At 42.5% G+C, this 17,031-nt stretch overlaps 1 protein-coding gene across 9 annotated transcripts in view; it reads right to left on the bottom strand.

Moving 5' to 3' along the window:
* The window catches only part of ank2b (ankyrin 2b, neuronal), a 150,973-nt gene that overhangs the window by 58,734 nt on the left and 75,208 nt on the right, over nucleotides 1–17,031 (bottom strand). For 8 of the 9 annotated variants that reach the window (XM_085759593.1, XM_085759585.1, XM_085759586.1 and 5 more), the window contains exons 2-6: nucleotides 10,505–10,606; nucleotides 6,370–6,468; nucleotides 4,009–4,107; nucleotides 3,681–3,779; nucleotides 2,364–2,549 (exon numbers count right to left, since the gene is read on the bottom strand). In XM_085759593.1, coding sequence (XP_085615719.1) covers nucleotides 2,364–2,549; nucleotides 3,681–3,779; nucleotides 4,009–4,107; nucleotides 6,370–6,468; nucleotides 10,505–10,606 — 585 coding nt within the window. Of the gene's footprint in view, nucleotides 1–2,363; nucleotides 2,550–3,680; nucleotides 3,780–4,008; nucleotides 4,108–6,369; nucleotides 6,469–10,504; nucleotides 10,607–15,738; nucleotides 15,954–17,031 lie in introns of those variants that run through there. The other variant, XM_085759592.1, reaches the window with a different exon arrangement.

The following is a 17,031-nucleotide window of genomic DNA, read 5'->3' as shown; positions in this document are numbered from 1 at the left end:
TATAGCAGTTTTAGAATTAGATCGACACTTGGCAACACAATAGTAGTAGTGGAACAAACAGTCTCTACAATGGCAATTCAAAGCTGAAACGCTGCTTGAGCTTCAAACCCACTCTTCACAGAGGCTACATCCATCTGTATTTATAGTCCGTCAGGGCCATGTTTAGCAGGATTATCAAATAACCATGAAAAAGGGGGAAAACTGTGTTCACGTAATTTACTCTTCCAAGTAAGTTCAGCTAATTAAAGAGTGTGTTTACAACCCAAACATGTGGGTGAGTACAGTTTTGTACCAATGGGATTAACAACTTAAACTAAAACTGCTACAAAAACAGTGAGTTATAATGAGTTTTTACTTTCACTTTAAATATCCAGGTTTATTTAACAATAAGGATTTAACTCAGAGAGAAAACTCAGCTTCAGTTTTCTATAAGAGCCTTGTTTATTGAGCTGTTATGTAACCAGATGACCGTCTCCAAGGTGTTTGATTAGAGCTGCGCCCTTGTGTGACAGCAGCTTGTGTTGTATATGTGGGCTACATGTGTGACTGTGTGTGTGTGTGTGTGTGTGTGTGCTGCCACTTATAGCCCGTCTCCCATGGGCCTTCCTCATGAGTCATAATGAGCAGAGCTGCAACACAACAGCTGAGTCAAACACTAAATGCATGAATATGAGTTTGATGTGTTTCATATTATGTGCAGAACAGACTGTATCTTTAAATACGCAGCAGCTACGGTAGAGTACGATATCAACGTTTAGCATGTGTGTAGGTGGAGTTCGTCAGATTCACTCCAGCCACGTCACTTAGAGCCGCTGTCCGGTATCAGAGGAACAAGTCACAAGTATAAACGTTTGGCTGATTGTGAGTTCTAACCGATACCGGATCAATATCAGGTCAAACCCCTCCCATCCCCTTCAAACAACAGTGAAATAAATAAATAAATAAATCCCCTTCAACCCCCCAGTGTTTGCATGCAGCCTTAGATATCATCACCATTCAACCTGCAGACAGTGGCACAACTCCATGCAGTGGACAGTGTTACACTTAGACACCGGTGCAGCAAGGAGGGGAGGAGGAGGAAGAGGAGGAGGAGGAAGAGGAGGAGGAGGGAGGGGGTGATGGGGGAGGAGGAGGGGGTGTGTGTGAGTGGTAGCATTTAAAAGGAGGAGAGGAAGGGAAAAAAAGAAGGAGAGACCCAGTTAGTGGCAGTGACGTGGCAGGCACAGACACACTGAATGAGAGAGAGAGAGAGAAAAGAGAGAAGAGAGAAAGAGAGAGAAGAGAGACAAAGACTGATGAAGCACAAACACGTGATCACAGGTTCACAGGTAAATAAAGGTACAGCACCACAACACTGCACTATACACTACAGCATACATGTGATTTCTACAGTAACACCTGCTCTGATTGTTAGGAAAATAACAAACAACAAATCTGTTGGACCGCCGATATCTGACAGGACCAGTGACGGGAATAACAGAGTTATAAAATAACAGTGTTACTAACTGCGCTACTTTTTACAGTAACGAGTAATCGAAAAAGTCACTGTTTCCCTTGTTATAATGCTGTTACCGTTACTGACAATAAAATGCGCCGTTACTAGACTCAGAAGTCCCGTCACAAAATAATACACCCGTTAAAGTGTAGCTACCTGATATACACATTTTGTTTCAGTCCATCAACTAGTCGGAAAAAAGCTGTTTAGTTGGTTAGTACCACATAAACAGGAGGTTAGGGTTATGGTTAAGGGGTTTGTGGGGGGGTGAGTCCCAGTAATTTGACATAGTTGAGCATTTTATGAAAAAAAGAAACGCAATACTTACTTTTCCTGGTAATTAGTTATTTTTGTAATGCAGTAATTCAGTTACTGACTCAGTTTCTGTTTTGGGGAAAGTAACTAGTAACAATAACTAAGTGCTTTTTAAAAATAACATGCTCAACACTGGACAGGACTGACCACAGAGGGTCAAGGGTCAGTAATCCAAGTGTAGATTTCAACAATAACACGCTGCATTTCGTCAAAGCAAAGTGATCAAACCACTGAAATCAGAGATTGTATGATTGTTAATATCATTGTGCCTTATTGACCCGACCGTCCACCCCAGATATCCTCCAACAGGGGGGTGTGGGTTTTGTAGTTTTTCTTCCTTTTCCTGCCCCTGACTCAAATAAAAAGACTTCAAAATAAAACACACTGAATATTCTGTACAAGATGCTATTTAGCCAAATGCTCTAGCGCCACCTGAACTCCTTCATTCATTAACGTCAGTACGAACACACGGACACAAACGTCACATCAGCTCCACTACATGCCGCTACATCCTGTGAGTGCACACGGAGCCGCGGCGTGTATACAGACGTACTTTGGACTGGACGTCGGCGTTGTGGTCGTTCTGGAGGAGCAGGGCGGCCGACTTGGTGTCGTCCTTGCGGGCGGCGATGTGCAGGGCGGGCAGCCGCACTTTGCCTTTAGTGTCGTTCTCCAGTAAGATAGAAACCACCTGGTTGTGGCCCTGCTGGAGGGCGATGGCCAGAGGGGTGAAGCCGTCCTGGAGAGAGGAGAAGATCCAGAGTGAGAAAGATTTGTTTTTTTAATAAATCCCCAAATGCCTGACCCATTTGAAAGAAATTGAATAGTGCTTATTCAGTAAATGCATCCCGAAATAGTAGCTAATAATGGCAAACTAATTATAGTACAGTACGGGGGAAGAAAGAGAGCGTGATATCGCGATATTTTGCATGACAATACTGTATCGATATACGGATGCCAAATTTCAATCTTTTATTATATAAATTGCAAACGTGAATTTAAGGTTTTGGTACTGTAGTAATAATTGCTTGTTTAGTCCACTAGATAGCGCTGTTGGAGGCATCGGAGAAAGAAATCAGGAAAGTGCCGACTGCGTTTAAATCTAACATATTTTATATTTACTTGTAGTGCAGCAGCATGTTAGCATTCAATGAAGTTGGACTAGTATGAAATGCAAACAGTTCATACATGTTTGCTTATTTTGCATCATTAAAAATGACTTAAGAGAGATGAACAAAAGTGTATCTAATTAGAAAAACACAGATGTTAACAAAGTTTTCATTTGAAGACATCATTTGCAGGAAGAAAAAAGCAAATAAATCACAATGTATCACAGCATAAATATGGCAATTATATTGTATTAAGACACAAGTATATGATATTGTATTGCAGGGCCACTGGTGATTCCCATCTCTGTAGTATAGTATATTAGTGTAATGCTAGACCATGCTAGTGGCTTTTTAACCATGCTAGTGACCAGTGCTGCTACCAACCTGGGGAATGAGGTACAATCATGTGGCTGCAAAATGTTGACATTCCCATCAGCCTATTGCAGTGTTCAGTGCTAATAAATGTTCTGTAAATCACTGTTTTGATTATTGATCTGTTAGCATTAACAAGTGGCTCGGAGGTAGACTGGGTCATCCACCAATCAAAAGGTCAGTGGTTTGTTTCCCCGGTCCTCCAGTCCCATGTCAAAGTGCCCAAACATGATGGCGAAATTAATGGGAAGGGGAGGTTTAGATTTGGTTTGTTTCATCTGAGATACTGATGGTCGAGTGACATTGGGGTTTGATTAATAATCTGCCATTGACAGAGTTTACTGTACATGTGACGACATGACATGGTACAGTCCGAAGCGTCCTCTCACCTCTGTAGCGGTGCTCTGGTTGCCTCCGTTCTCCAGGAGGTATCGCACCACATCCAGGTGATTCTCCTGAGCGGCCATGTACAGAGGAGTGAATCCATTCTGCAACACACAGACAGCAGGTACATCAGGTTAATGGATAAATTACTGCTCATGAAAAACAATCTCAAACACCCACTGATCATCAACAGAAGAGAAATAATAACACAATGAAACCCTCTCTTTCTATTATGATACTGAGTAATCCCAGAGGTGTTATTATCAGTGACTGTGAGGAGGAGGACGACAGCGTTCGACACCTCCAGCTCCAGACCAGCTGAGCCTCACCCACCTGAGACTGAGAGTTGATGTCGGCGCCGCGCTTCACCAGGATCTTCACCACTTCAGCCTGACCAGCGAGGGAGGATATGTGCAGAGCTGTGTTTCCTTTCTGAGATTCAATGAAAACATTAAAAAACAATTAGGGAAAAAAAAGAATAATTTGAAACAGTCCAGCTGCAATAATGACTAAATGATTACTGTAATCAATCTTTCACTCATACAAAATCTTGGCTGAGATTCCACACATCTCAATGGTTCTCCTGCAGATATTTTTTTTTTATGGACAAGAATCAGGATCAGTAAACAGCCTACACATGGATTATGATACAGTTCAGTCAAAACATTGCAATATATGTTAATGCTTGTCACATAATTATATTATATAATATTGAATAGGGTAAAAAAAATGTCATTATTGGATTATATCATCAGCCCAACCAAATTACCTTAGAGGAACCATGTGTGTAACTAACAACCAAACTACAGAAACTAATTGAACAACTATTAACTATATGACAAAATATCACTACAGGATCCATTCTGGTTATAACTTCAACACCAGTGTAGAAATAAAGCTCAGCTGTTTGAGGACAATGTCTCACTACACAGACTCTTTTTTGGAAAGACCCTTTTTTCTAAAAACGATGTGGTTGTGAGTCTCAGTCAAGTCAACACTGGTTAATATCTGTGTTTGTGAGAGCCCGGCTCTCCAGATAGAAGAAACATTACCAAGGTCTCTTCCTGGATAACATGCATCATCCTGGCTCCACCTGTGGATCCAGCAGGATGATCGTCCTGAACATCAAGGTAAATCCGCTACAGACTTCTAACAAGGAAAATCCACTTTCTGAAGCGGTCCAGTCGGAGCCTGGACCTTAATCCAGCAGAGATGTTGTACAGTAATGTGGACTGAGCTGAGAAGACGCTCTGGGAGTCTGTCTGAGCTGAAGCAGCTCTGTGAGGATGCTCGGGCTGGTTTCAGACGAGGTTCAGCCACTTATTAAGTCCAAGGCTTCACCTACTTTCTCCACCAGTTAAGGGGGTCGTTCAGAAATCATGGCACTGTATTTGTCTGCTGTAAAACAGAACAGGAAGCTGAGAAGCGTTGATTGACTTGTCCCCACCTCATCTCTACCATGTAGTTGGATTTTGGAGCAGCATCAACTAGATTCACTGGATGTTGGCCGCAGGAGTTGGCGTGATCCTCACCGCTCTAGGTTTACTACTCTACTCCACTATCCATATCACTTTCCTGGAGTGCTCTACTTTCCCCTCGGCTGGATTCATAAACAAGAGTTTGTTTATCTGCAGCAGCTTGTTTTTCTCAGTGATGTCAGTCCTAAAGGATGACCATGCTGTAGAAACACTGACTGTGCTGTTGTAGCCATGTTAAATCCTCTCAATGCAGATACAATGATCACATGGGCTTCAGAACATCTGAACCGGGTGGTCTGCTGGACTGGACTAAGTTAGTAAGGAGACTTAGTGCCTGTCAGGTGTCAGGTGTCAGTGGGCAGTGAGTTCACCCTTCTACGGAAAGTTCAATGGTCACAGAGATGGCTGAAGTGTCATGTATGGATTTTGACCTCATAACCACAACGTGAGAGGGCAGAAAATGTGAAGCTGAGTGATATACAGTGCCCTTATTTCACTTAATCAAATGTAGATTTATTCATAACCTTTATATGACGATATTATTTCTGGATTTTTTTTTGACATTCTGTCTCTCTCTGTTAAAATTAAAACTTAGCTACCATGAAAACTATAGCCCATTTTGTTTCTTTGTCGAGGGAGCAAACTTACAAAATCAGATGGGGATCAAATAGGCTAGGCTACTTATTTCCCCACCATAGCTTCACTATGCAGTTGACTGAAAAAAGGCAATATCCCTGCATTACACTAACACTGTGATATAAGTTTCTCCTTCTTGAAGCTGTATAAATGTTTTACACCCTTGATCTGGCAAACAAACAGGACATGGTTTTGACTGTGCTGACCTGGAGAATCCAGAGCTAAGCTATATTGTTAGCTTTGCAAACATTTATGAGACACAATTAACTATTTTTCCCCCTTCTCAATAAACTGAATTAAACCGTGTTGATTTAAGGTGCAATCAACTACCACAAGAGCTAGCTAGCTTGCTAAATGACAGTTAGCAAAAGAGCTAGTTAGCTTAAAGAACTTTTTTCCCCCCAAACTCTTCTGTGCCAATTCTTCTACTGGTCTCAACCTAAAACTGTTTATTCGACAGATATCAAAAAGGTTAGCTACTGGTTAGTTTGCCAGGACACATGGGTGAACCTCACTTTTTCCCGCCTTTTTGGGACTCGGCCTCAATGTGACTCGGCCTCGATGACACACTGTGTCTTACCTTTGTGGCTGAATCCACCGGCGCTCCTCGGTCCAGCAGCTCCTGGACCAGGTCCACGTGGCCCTCCTTGGCTGCCAGGTGCAGTGCATTAAGACCATTCTGGAAAGAGACGAGGTAAGAAGAGGTAAGAAAAGGTTAGGGGCCGAATGACAAAGCATTAAAAGACCAGGATCCATGAGGACAGTGAGGGGTTCACCTCCTCCTCTTGGTCCATAACTTTCTGAGCCTGCCTCTCTCCGTCCGTCACCGCTACATGTGACGGCACCAGGGAGGCACAGACTGAAATATCAAAGCTGGCTGTCAAACTTGGCTTCGATGTTGTGCCATGTTATGCTGTTGAGGAGCAGAGCCACTCCGGGCTATGGAGATATTAATAGTGTGAGTGTGTGTGCAAATGTGTGTGTAAAATGAACATCCTCCTGTCAAAATTATTCATTCTAAAATGCTGCAAAAAAAGAAACTCATTTCGAAGAAGGTTTGTAAACTAATGCATGTAAAGAGCCGATACTGTTGACTAATTAGCATGACAAATGTTTCACTCAGGGTACAGAGAGATATTAGAAGTTTCAAGTTGTAAATCAATCATGACCTCTATGTCTATTTTAGTATCCAGAATGTCCTATGATTGGTTTACAGAAAGTAAAGGGGCGGGGCCTAGGAGAGGCTGGATAAATCATAAACCGCAACCCAAAATTGGAAGCATATTTTTTGGGAATGTCTTTGTTTTTGTAATATCAGTGACATTTTTATATATTGGCTTGTTTACTGCCACCAAGGGGTCTCAAACTGTTGAAAACAATATTTGATATCTCATCATCTTATTGGGTTCTTAGTGTGGTTAAATCTCTGTATTGCTTGTTTTTGGTATAGAAATTGAATAAGAAAACTAATAGGCTATTGAACACTTCATCTGCGGACCATAGAGGGTTATATGATGAGAATAAGGATGAGCCACATATCTTCCTGAATACATTTCAACTTACATTAACTCATCCATTTTAGACAGCTTTTCTCTCAATTCATTAGAATTGATATGATCTCTTGATTTCCAATGCCTTTACACAATTTCTGCTTCCTTTTGTCAAGGCAAGTCTGACCCAAGGACATGCTTTTGTGGGCAGACTAACTTCCCTCTGCAAAATAACCAATGTGCACAGAGTTGGTTCCAAACTGAATCTCCTCGTCTAAGTTTACAACTTGATTGCCGACGCCTACAGACAACACTTCAGACATCTACAGACAACTCCTCCGAAAATAGTCGTACAAAATCTCAATCAGGTCTTACAGCAGCATTATTCCTGCTCTCAGTGCAGCTTTAATAGCACAATGAAAAAGATCTTGACAGCCACACAAAGCGCTGCTCCATTCGCAGCCTCCCCCTTTTTCCTTCATGCCTTTGAGGAGCTGAGGGGATGAAATGTAGGGTTAGTTGCCCCCCTACCCCCCCACTTTCCTCCTCCAAGTGACCCATCACTGATTCAATAACCTTTCAGCCGTCCAAACATCAGGCTGAAGCTTAAAAAGAGCCACTGAGTCGATAAGTAATTTCCTCTGTGACTGCCAGACTCACCCTCATCGCGCAGCCCCCTGACGCTGCGGTCCCACGGGACCCCTAGGGTTCCTACGGAGGCGCCCTGTGGGATCCCAAAGAGACTCAATGCTTGTCCTAGAATCATCTGACTGTGCTTAAGTTCTCGTTACCCCGAGGCATACCATAGATGGCAGGAGACATCTGTCCGACAGCGGAGCAGAGTCCATATTCCTGCTGTATTCGGATCAGTCGACCAGTTCGTGCACCTGCCTGCTTTCAGTTGGCCTCGTATCAGCCAGCCAACACTGGATTTCAAACAGTAGATCAAAGAACAGTAAAGTGAGCTCTTTATTGTGTTTACCCGAGGTGCTCTGGGGTTTGGCTTTTTATTTTGCCTGGAAAAGTAGGAAATGGTTTTTTTTTCCAGCATCAAATAGTGTTGGTATTTTGTGCAACAGTGGCTTTTCCCCTCTGTTGGACCACAGTTGACCAATCAGTCATTTCATAGCAGGATGTACTGTAGGGCAGCAGGGCATATCTGAACCTATAAAATAGAGATATACTTTACTGAAAAGTATGTGAATAAAATCTAGGTTGCCTATGGAACAAGATGGGGAAACAAATTCAAACCTTCATCCCCTGGTGTGTTGGACACAGTTAGTTCTTCGTCTCACAACAAGCTTCAAACAGCTTGTTTGAAGTAGCACCTGTCACTGTTCTCCCATAAAACGCCAGACAACTATTTTTCAGCCGTGACTATCTGACGGCCGAGATGAACGAGTTCCTGTCGTTTGTCCCCGAGGACGACAACGACGACGACGACAGAGAGGAAGTCTGATGAGGAATATTCTCTACTCGTGGTCAGGGAGGAATTACTGAAGCATCATAAATTAACTGCATGTTGACTCACAATGCCAAGCCAATGGATGCTGAGTGCAGGAACCTTTGTTTTCATACTGTTTTAATATGGAACAAAAGCAAACGTCCTCTTCCAACAATCCTCAGGGCCCTATTTATCTAACTACCCCCCCTCCGCTCACCTTCAGGAAAAACCACTGACCTCTTTCAAACACAATGAAAGTAAAAGGTAAGGAGTTCTTCCAAAGAATCACTCCTTAAAGCTAGTGGGAAACAGGAAAGTCCCCCCGGTACCAAAAACCATTTACTCCTCACCAGTCGGACCAGTAACTTGTACTCCATCACTGTAATGGGGTCCCACGGGCGTCCCATGAACCTGAAGGTGCCCTCAAAGTCAAACATCAACTACTCTTTAACCACCAGGGTGACATCACTCTGTACAGTAACATGTGCGTGATCCATCTTGGCGATTGGTCGAGCCAACCTTTAACGTGCCCTCATCAACTTTGATTATCACCATTGATCACAGCAGTATGGAGTCAACTGCAGAGCTGATTAATGAACGTGCCATTTACTGGACGATATCATTAAACACATTCATGGACACGTAACTTTTATTAATGTAGCAGAGAGAATTTGACTCCTCCCATTGATCATTCTGTAGCTAAGGGATATTATTTGTTCAGAGCACTGAACGTCTTACTTTACGATTACTTTGAGGAGAATACAAATTCCTTAACAAACACAATGAGTGAATGAATTGTATTTGAATTTCAAACATGTAAAAACTTTATGGCAACAGGCAGCATGTACCCTAGAGAACAGCTGGCTACGAGGAATATTCATTAACTGTGCTATCACTGTTACACTGCATGCCCTTTAGATCAATCCATGAAGCCAATCATTGCTGAGGGCTTAAGTTGTTTTTTTTTTAACATTGGACAGAAGATCTCAATTTACTTGCTAGCTCATGAAAAAAACATTATTCAATTATTATTCATTCAGCCGTGATGTTTTAAAATCCCGAAGAGTCCATGATCAAGAAATAAAAGTGTGGAAACTTTAGCTGAGTGCACTCAAACTGCAGGGACTGGCCGTGATATTGATGAATCCAAAGTGGAAAAATAACTGAAGTATTGGGGAAAAAAGAGCATTGAAGACTCCAGCTCTATGTGATGCCTGACATTCCTGACTTGTTATCTAAACCGGCTTTTTTGCCGCCTCATTGCCTTTCAAAACTTTGTTCAAAATCTGCCGTCAGTAGGACACAGAGACACAAAGCTTGAGAGAGAGAGACACGTGGAAACACAACAGCCCAAAATATCTTCAGGGACCCAGGTGATCACAGCGCATCAGATGATAACAAAACACAAGTCTCCAACAGCACAGCGCCAACAGCCAGCCAATGTTAGATTTCCAATCCATGTTGTTGACTGTTGTTTACCGCGGCAGCTCATTATGACTGCTGCCAGCGCAGGAATGTTTTGGTCCTATCATCTTCCACTGGCCCTCTTCATCCATGACTGGAATGCTAATGGGCTTAGAGGAGACAAGATAATGATTCAGCCTAAATAAAGAAACTCTCACTGGTCAAACAATCTCCGACAGGAACGTAGAGCTGTTTACCTGGGATCATAACACTTCTATCGAAATACAGTCTATCGTTTTTTGTGAATATATATGTTTACAAGCCTAGTACTGAGAGTGCAGAGGTGTACTGTAGTGTAAGATGCATTAGTCTCTTACCTGATTGCAGGTGCTTATGTCCACTCCGCCTTTCAGATATTCCAAAACCTTGTCGATGTTTCCTGCCCTCGCTGCTCGCAGGAAACTGGTGTTACTGTCCGACTAAAAGAGACACAGAGAGGAGACACATTAAAAAAAAAAAAAGTAATCCACATGACATCCAAACTTTGCTGCCAAACAGAAAATTGTTTTAACTGAGTATTTCACTGTTTGGCTCTGTTAAATAAGACGTTCTTTTTGTGGTGTCCCTCAGGGATCCTTTCTGGGGTCTTTTTGGTTTAATGAAGCTTGGTTATATCATCAGCAAACACAAAACGACAGCCCTATGTAGATGATACACAATTTCTCCTGATGACATGACAACTTTTGATTCACTTTTCAACTTGAATTTGAAAGTTGAAACGTCTCTGTATGTCACAAGACACAGTAAATCAGCAAGAAGGACGAACATCAGGCAACAAAACAGCTGAACCTTTCATGGTGTTTCTCCTTTGGGGCTAAGGTCACATCTAATTCAATAGCTTTGTGGGTTAAGTCATTATTTTACATAGTTTTCTAGTCTTTTGTCACTCTTCTCTATCAAACAGGTCGAAGTCAGATGCAGTATGCACGCTAATGAAACCAACATTTATGAATTCAGAGAAAACTGGTTTCTTAAAGGTCTTAAATATAATAGACATCAAAGCTTTATATGCATATAGATTCTCCTCGGAGGAAAACAATGTACAGTATATGTCCGTGCCGTGGTTTGGGGGAAGGACATGTCCCCTCTCTGTTTTGCTTGGATGCTGAGTGAGCTGCAGTTGGAAACAGACCAGGACTGTAAGGAAGCAGAATGATTCAGCATTTTCCTCTTGGTGCCTTCACTAAAGCTAAATCCTGGCTCTCACACACAGCTCGTTCAAAGCTCGGTGTGCTCTGCTGCTCCTGTGGAAAAACACTGTGTGGTGCTTATTTTTTACTGCATTCAAACTGCGTTACTCCTTCCACAGCGAGGTCAGAGGTCAAGTCCTGAAATACTGCAGCAGCACACTGGAAGTGATGGGGACCGGGTTTGTTTTGGAGTGGTCTCTCTCTCCCTCTCTCTGTCAAGGTCATTTTCATCAGAAAGCTATATATCAGCCATAAAACTTTTCTCCAAAGCCTGAAGGAACAAAACACATGTGTTGTTGAATGAGCACTGATGTGAAGGTGAAGGAGACGTATTGATTATGAGATTATGTCAGTCTGACACGGTGTCCACCTGCCCTCCCTGTCTCAGATCAGAGAAGAGGATGCAGCACTGATGATGTATGAAATGAGCAGTGACACTGCAGCACTGATGTCTACCTCCGACACACACACACACACACACACACACACACACACCCCCCCACATATACGTTGTATATACACGTCGCTGTGGTCTGATGTTTGTGGCCGACCTGCAGTAAACTGCTCTCTGGCTGCTGCAGAGAACTGCACTGCATCATTCACATTCACGTTCGCAGCTACTGGAGCTTTTCAGCTTTGCAGCACAGATACAATCACCTCGAAGGACGACCCTGCACGGCTCAGACTGGTTTAAACAAAGTCCAGAAGTTTGGAGGTTCACATTGAAAGGAAGATACCGACTCACAGCAGCGCAGTAGGAAGGTACGACACACACAACATCACGAGTTGATGTGGGTCAAGTGTCAGAAAACAACATTGTTAGACTTCCACCAAATGTCAGACAGCTCACCTGAATGAATCAATCTGAGACCAGAGTACCAGACACTTTTCACATACAACACCTATTTCACATGATTTCACATATAATATATTGTCTTATTGTTACAGTGCAAATGGTTAATGTAAAGGCAGCATTTCACAGTAGAATAGTTCTTGTGGCTGACCTGAGGATAACCCTAGATGTCCTTGGGGGGGTTCCTGAAGTTCCCATAGTGAGGATTTATTTTAATAATTCAACCCATAAGCAACAAAATATAGAAATATTTAGTTTACTGGTTAGGACACTCACAGCTTGAGGCACAAATGTGGCCAAATTTGTGTCAGTTTGATGTGAAACTGTGAAAAATTGTGCCATATTAAGGTATAATTGTGGTTTAATTGTCTATATCTACCAATTCAAACCTAGACTCTTTGGAATAAAAGATTTTTTTTTTACCTATTATTTGTTATATATATTTAGGCTAATTTTTTTTTTGATTTAGCCTATTGTTCATATATCTTCTCAGAACTTTACTGATCAATCTTTTCCATACATATCACTGTGGAAATTAAACCATTTATAATAGGAATAAAAAGAGGAATGTCTGAAAGCAAAACGTTTCCAACTTTATGGGCACAGCGTAGATCAATATAATGTATGGTATATATAGTATTACGTCATCTCTCTAGCATATTTAATATTGTTCCACGCTGTCTTCCTACCTCTTAGCTTCATATGTTGGTACAGAGATAGCATTGTTTTCCAGCAGCACAGAACAAAGCAGCCATTAGCACAATCAAGCCTGTCTGATTATACTTTAACATTCCCCTCCGAGCTGCCGAGTCACATTATGCAAGACCCTGCCCTAATCATCTCCCGGTGACTGGCAGGTTGCTATAGTGACACTAGGACCAACACGACTCCGAGACAAGCGAGGCCTTTCAATCAGGGAAACGCCTCGCTATCGGAGAGAAAGGAGGAATTGTGGGCGCCGGCTTCCTACAGAAATTGTTTCATAACTCTTTGGAATAAGGAGCTTAGTCAGTTTGTCGCTCTCTTTGATGGGGAAATGTTTGCAACGTGCTCCGAGAGGCTTAAAGTTACATGAAGGTCGTGTTTGGGTGAGTCAGGAAGGAAACGGTCACAGAGACACAGTCAATCATGACGGTATAGTTACATTTCCACTTAGCCATGTGAATCTCATCACATATAAAAATATATAATCATATGTGCCGCCTCTTTACCAACCTGTTCCTGCTTATGTTCCTGTAAGACCTATTAAAACCTGCCAAGTGTGACAACACACGGCGCAGCATGGCACAGAGATGCATTAATAATGCAAAACCATCCCAGAATCCATCCCTGACACACACACACACACACACACACACACACACACACCGGAGATAGAGAGAGACCGGAGCTCAGACTGGGTGTACTGTATGTATGAGATGTACTGGAAACAGTAAAGATCAAACTACAGTGCTCACTTCTACATAGGGAACGGTTCGGTTTCAGTCATTTCACCATGGCAACTGCTGCCAGCACACATGCCGCAAGACAAAAGACTTCAAGGTCCCACGACTGACCTTTTCTGGAGCTTTCATGAGCATCTCTGCAGCATTTAATAATAATACTGTAATAATAAGCAACCAAAAATAATCCTGACTAAACTTCAACGGAGGCCAAGAGATGCAGTTGAAAGTCATAGAAAAAGTTAGTCAAAAAGCTTGTTTCATCAAATTATTGCCTCCAGGGATATGGATGTAAACGCTGCTTCCCATGACATTACATTAACTGCATTCACTTTAGTTGTCTTAGCAAGCCACAAAGTCACATGTGTAAACCTGTATGGGCACTGACCAACACAGTAACACAGATACTGTCAGACACACTCTGCAATGTCCTTCAGCAGCAACACATAGGACACATACAGCAAGCATGTGTTTATCAGTTTATCTACTACATTTTATCAATGCATGGTCCTATGCCTTGTGCATAAGTTCCAAATGTGTTTTATTGATGTATAGCTAATGTTTGTGTTGATTGAATGTTTTTTTTCCATACTGTGAAGCACTTAGTGTACGCGTACTATGATGGGTGCTATATAAATAAGGTTTTACTTACTTATCAGTCAGATTGAGTTTTTTTTGTGCATGTCTATGGATCAGACACTGGTATTGTAGTAAACCCTGGTAAATAATAAACAGCTATAACAACAAATTCAGGATCTGTATTCTTAAAGCATCTCATCTTATCACTAAGAGTTAGGAGCTACTTTCAGCTTAGATGTTTTGTGAATACAGACCCTGACCTATTCTTTTCTCACTATTTTGAAAGGACCTGATAAGAGCTATAACTGATCAAACTCAAACGATAAACAAGACCACCGTTAAAAGCTGTCTGGCCATGTAAAGCCCTTTGAGACAAACTGTTTGTAAAAACGGGCTATACAAATATAATTGCCTTGCCTTGCCTCACCAGTCAGTGGTGGTTTGGTGGTCCTGAGATCCCTTTCCCAGAACCCTCAACACAAGCTGTGACTGGTCTTTACTTCATCACTAATGGGGATTCACTGATGATTCACTGATGATTCACCACGTTACTCAGATCTGAGGACATCAAGGGGGGGACCCTTTGCCTGGTACTGTACTTGATTCACCCCTCTACATGTCCAAAACCTGGGTCTACAGCACATTGTTTCCTCTGCCTTTGCCAATGGTTCGGTAGCAATTGGGGCAACACCCACAAGAGTCAGGAAAAGTATTGTTTGGTTATTGAGAAGACACCTTAAGTGTTCAGAGAAAGTTAAAATATATCTATTAGTTTCAATTCTGCAGAGTTGTTTCTGGATGAAACAAGTTCCAGTATCAGGAGGAGGAAGGGCCAACAACTGTCACAAAAAAACCTCAGTAAATCCAAGAGACAACCTGAATATCCTCATCCTACTGACATACTGTATATTTTTATGCTCCTGCAGGAAAGACGAGACCTGAGGACTCGGCTCCAGACTTAAAGGAGTGATATGAATTCCTGGAGCTGCACGGCGCAGGAGTCATTACACCGTCCTTCAAATTAGACACAAGAGTCCACATGCTCCTGTGCAAAGGCACTTCAGTGACAAAAATGTCACACCAGCCTTTAAAGGGAGAGGAGAGGGAGCAACACTCTTGTCCTATCGCACACAGAAACACACACACTCTGACAGTACAAACCCTCAACACCATGGGGAGTTTGTTTATACCTGTTATCACATACTGCAAGGTACAAATCTGCAAGTTGTAGCAGTGAAAACAGAAAGCAGAGGTAGGTACTGCAACAGGAAACACTACAAAGTGCACGCCGGCTTATCAGTGACAGCTACAAAGAGTCCTTTCATCAAGACTGTGACCAAAATAAAAATAACTTAAGAGGCACAAGAACAAGACTTCAACATTTTTGGCTTTAAAGATCTTCTTATCTGTAGAAAATCTCCTAAAATACCCCGAACCGAGCGGCTCTGCACCGTCCCAGTTACCTGAGCCTGTGCCCCGTCTCTTACCAGCACCAGTGAAGGCTCCTCGGGGAAATGCTCCACACAGTAATAGTCCAGTGAGAGGTTCTGGTCCAGGTTGGAGAGGCTCCCCGCCGGCCTCAGGCCTTTGTCCGAGCCGCACACCTTACACGCCGCGTTGCCCATGAGCGGAGGCGTTCAAGTCCATCCCATCAAGGAGGAGGTAAAGGAATCTAAACGAGCATTTAATGAGTCTGGTAATCCCGCTCCCTGCTTCTCCTACCCCTCCCCCCCTTAAAAAAAAAAAAAAAACCTTACAGGCTACCATCCAAGGGGGAGTCGGGGTGGGGGGAGGCAGGAGGGGGGTCGACACCCTGAGTCCAGATCCAACCACCTCACTCTTCTCTGTGGATCAGAAGCTCTTGTCCCTGTTGCTCCACTGGACTGGACTTGGTCCTGTTTCAGTGCTGCCTCCTCTTCCTCGTTGCTAATCCCAACTCCCTGATCACTGACTAACATCCACACACACCCCCCTCCTCACCCTAACCCACCCCACCCCACCCCTCCACCCTCCACCACCACCACCACCACCTCCCATCCTGGCTATTTTTACACCCACCAGCCGAGCTATGCATGTAGAGAGAGGGTAGAGAGGGTGGTCGGCTCGGGGGCAGCGGGCCAAAACAGAAAGGGGGGGAGGGGTCAGTGCAGATATTAAGAGTGGACAAACATGTGGATGATATTTTATGATCATACAGTATGAAGAACATGTGCTCAAAAGTATTCCTTAAGTGACAATGTGTTACAATGTGTGACTTTAAAATAAAGTGTTCAAAAACAACAACAACAACAACAACAAAAAACCCTGACAGAGGCCAGAAGTTTCAGGAACCTCAACTTTTAAAATGATCTCCAATGAAAATCAATGAGTTTCTAGGCACAATTATTGTTTTAATATATGACAGGGTTTTACTCAATTACAAATTCAGTTGGGTCAGATTTTCAAACCAAGAAATGTATCTGGGCGAGACATTTTCAGCGGCTTATGGTGTTAAACACAAATGAATCTATATCAACAAACAAGTCATATTTATTCATTGTTTTACTTTTTACACAGGCACATCAAAAATGTATATCTGACTGATTGAAACATGTTTAATTAATGACTACTGCGCTTTACTGTTATCCATACTATTGCACTTTATGGTACAATGTACTGCTACATGCACTTTATTAAGACTGATTGCACTTTGTTATAAATTGCACTTGAAGCATGTCCGCACTTTCCCAGACGTTTCTACTGAATGTACCATTCCTTTGTTTTAAGTTAACTTGCACTGT

This window comes from Trachurus japonicus, chromosome 18 (genome assembly GCF_045865225.1).
Source record: "Trachurus japonicus isolate A0001 chromosome 18, Traja_1.0".
Lineage (NCBI taxonomy): Eukaryota > Metazoa > Chordata > Actinopteri > Carangiformes > Carangidae > Trachurus > Trachurus japonicus.
This window is presented reverse-complemented; position numbering and strand designations above follow the sequence as displayed.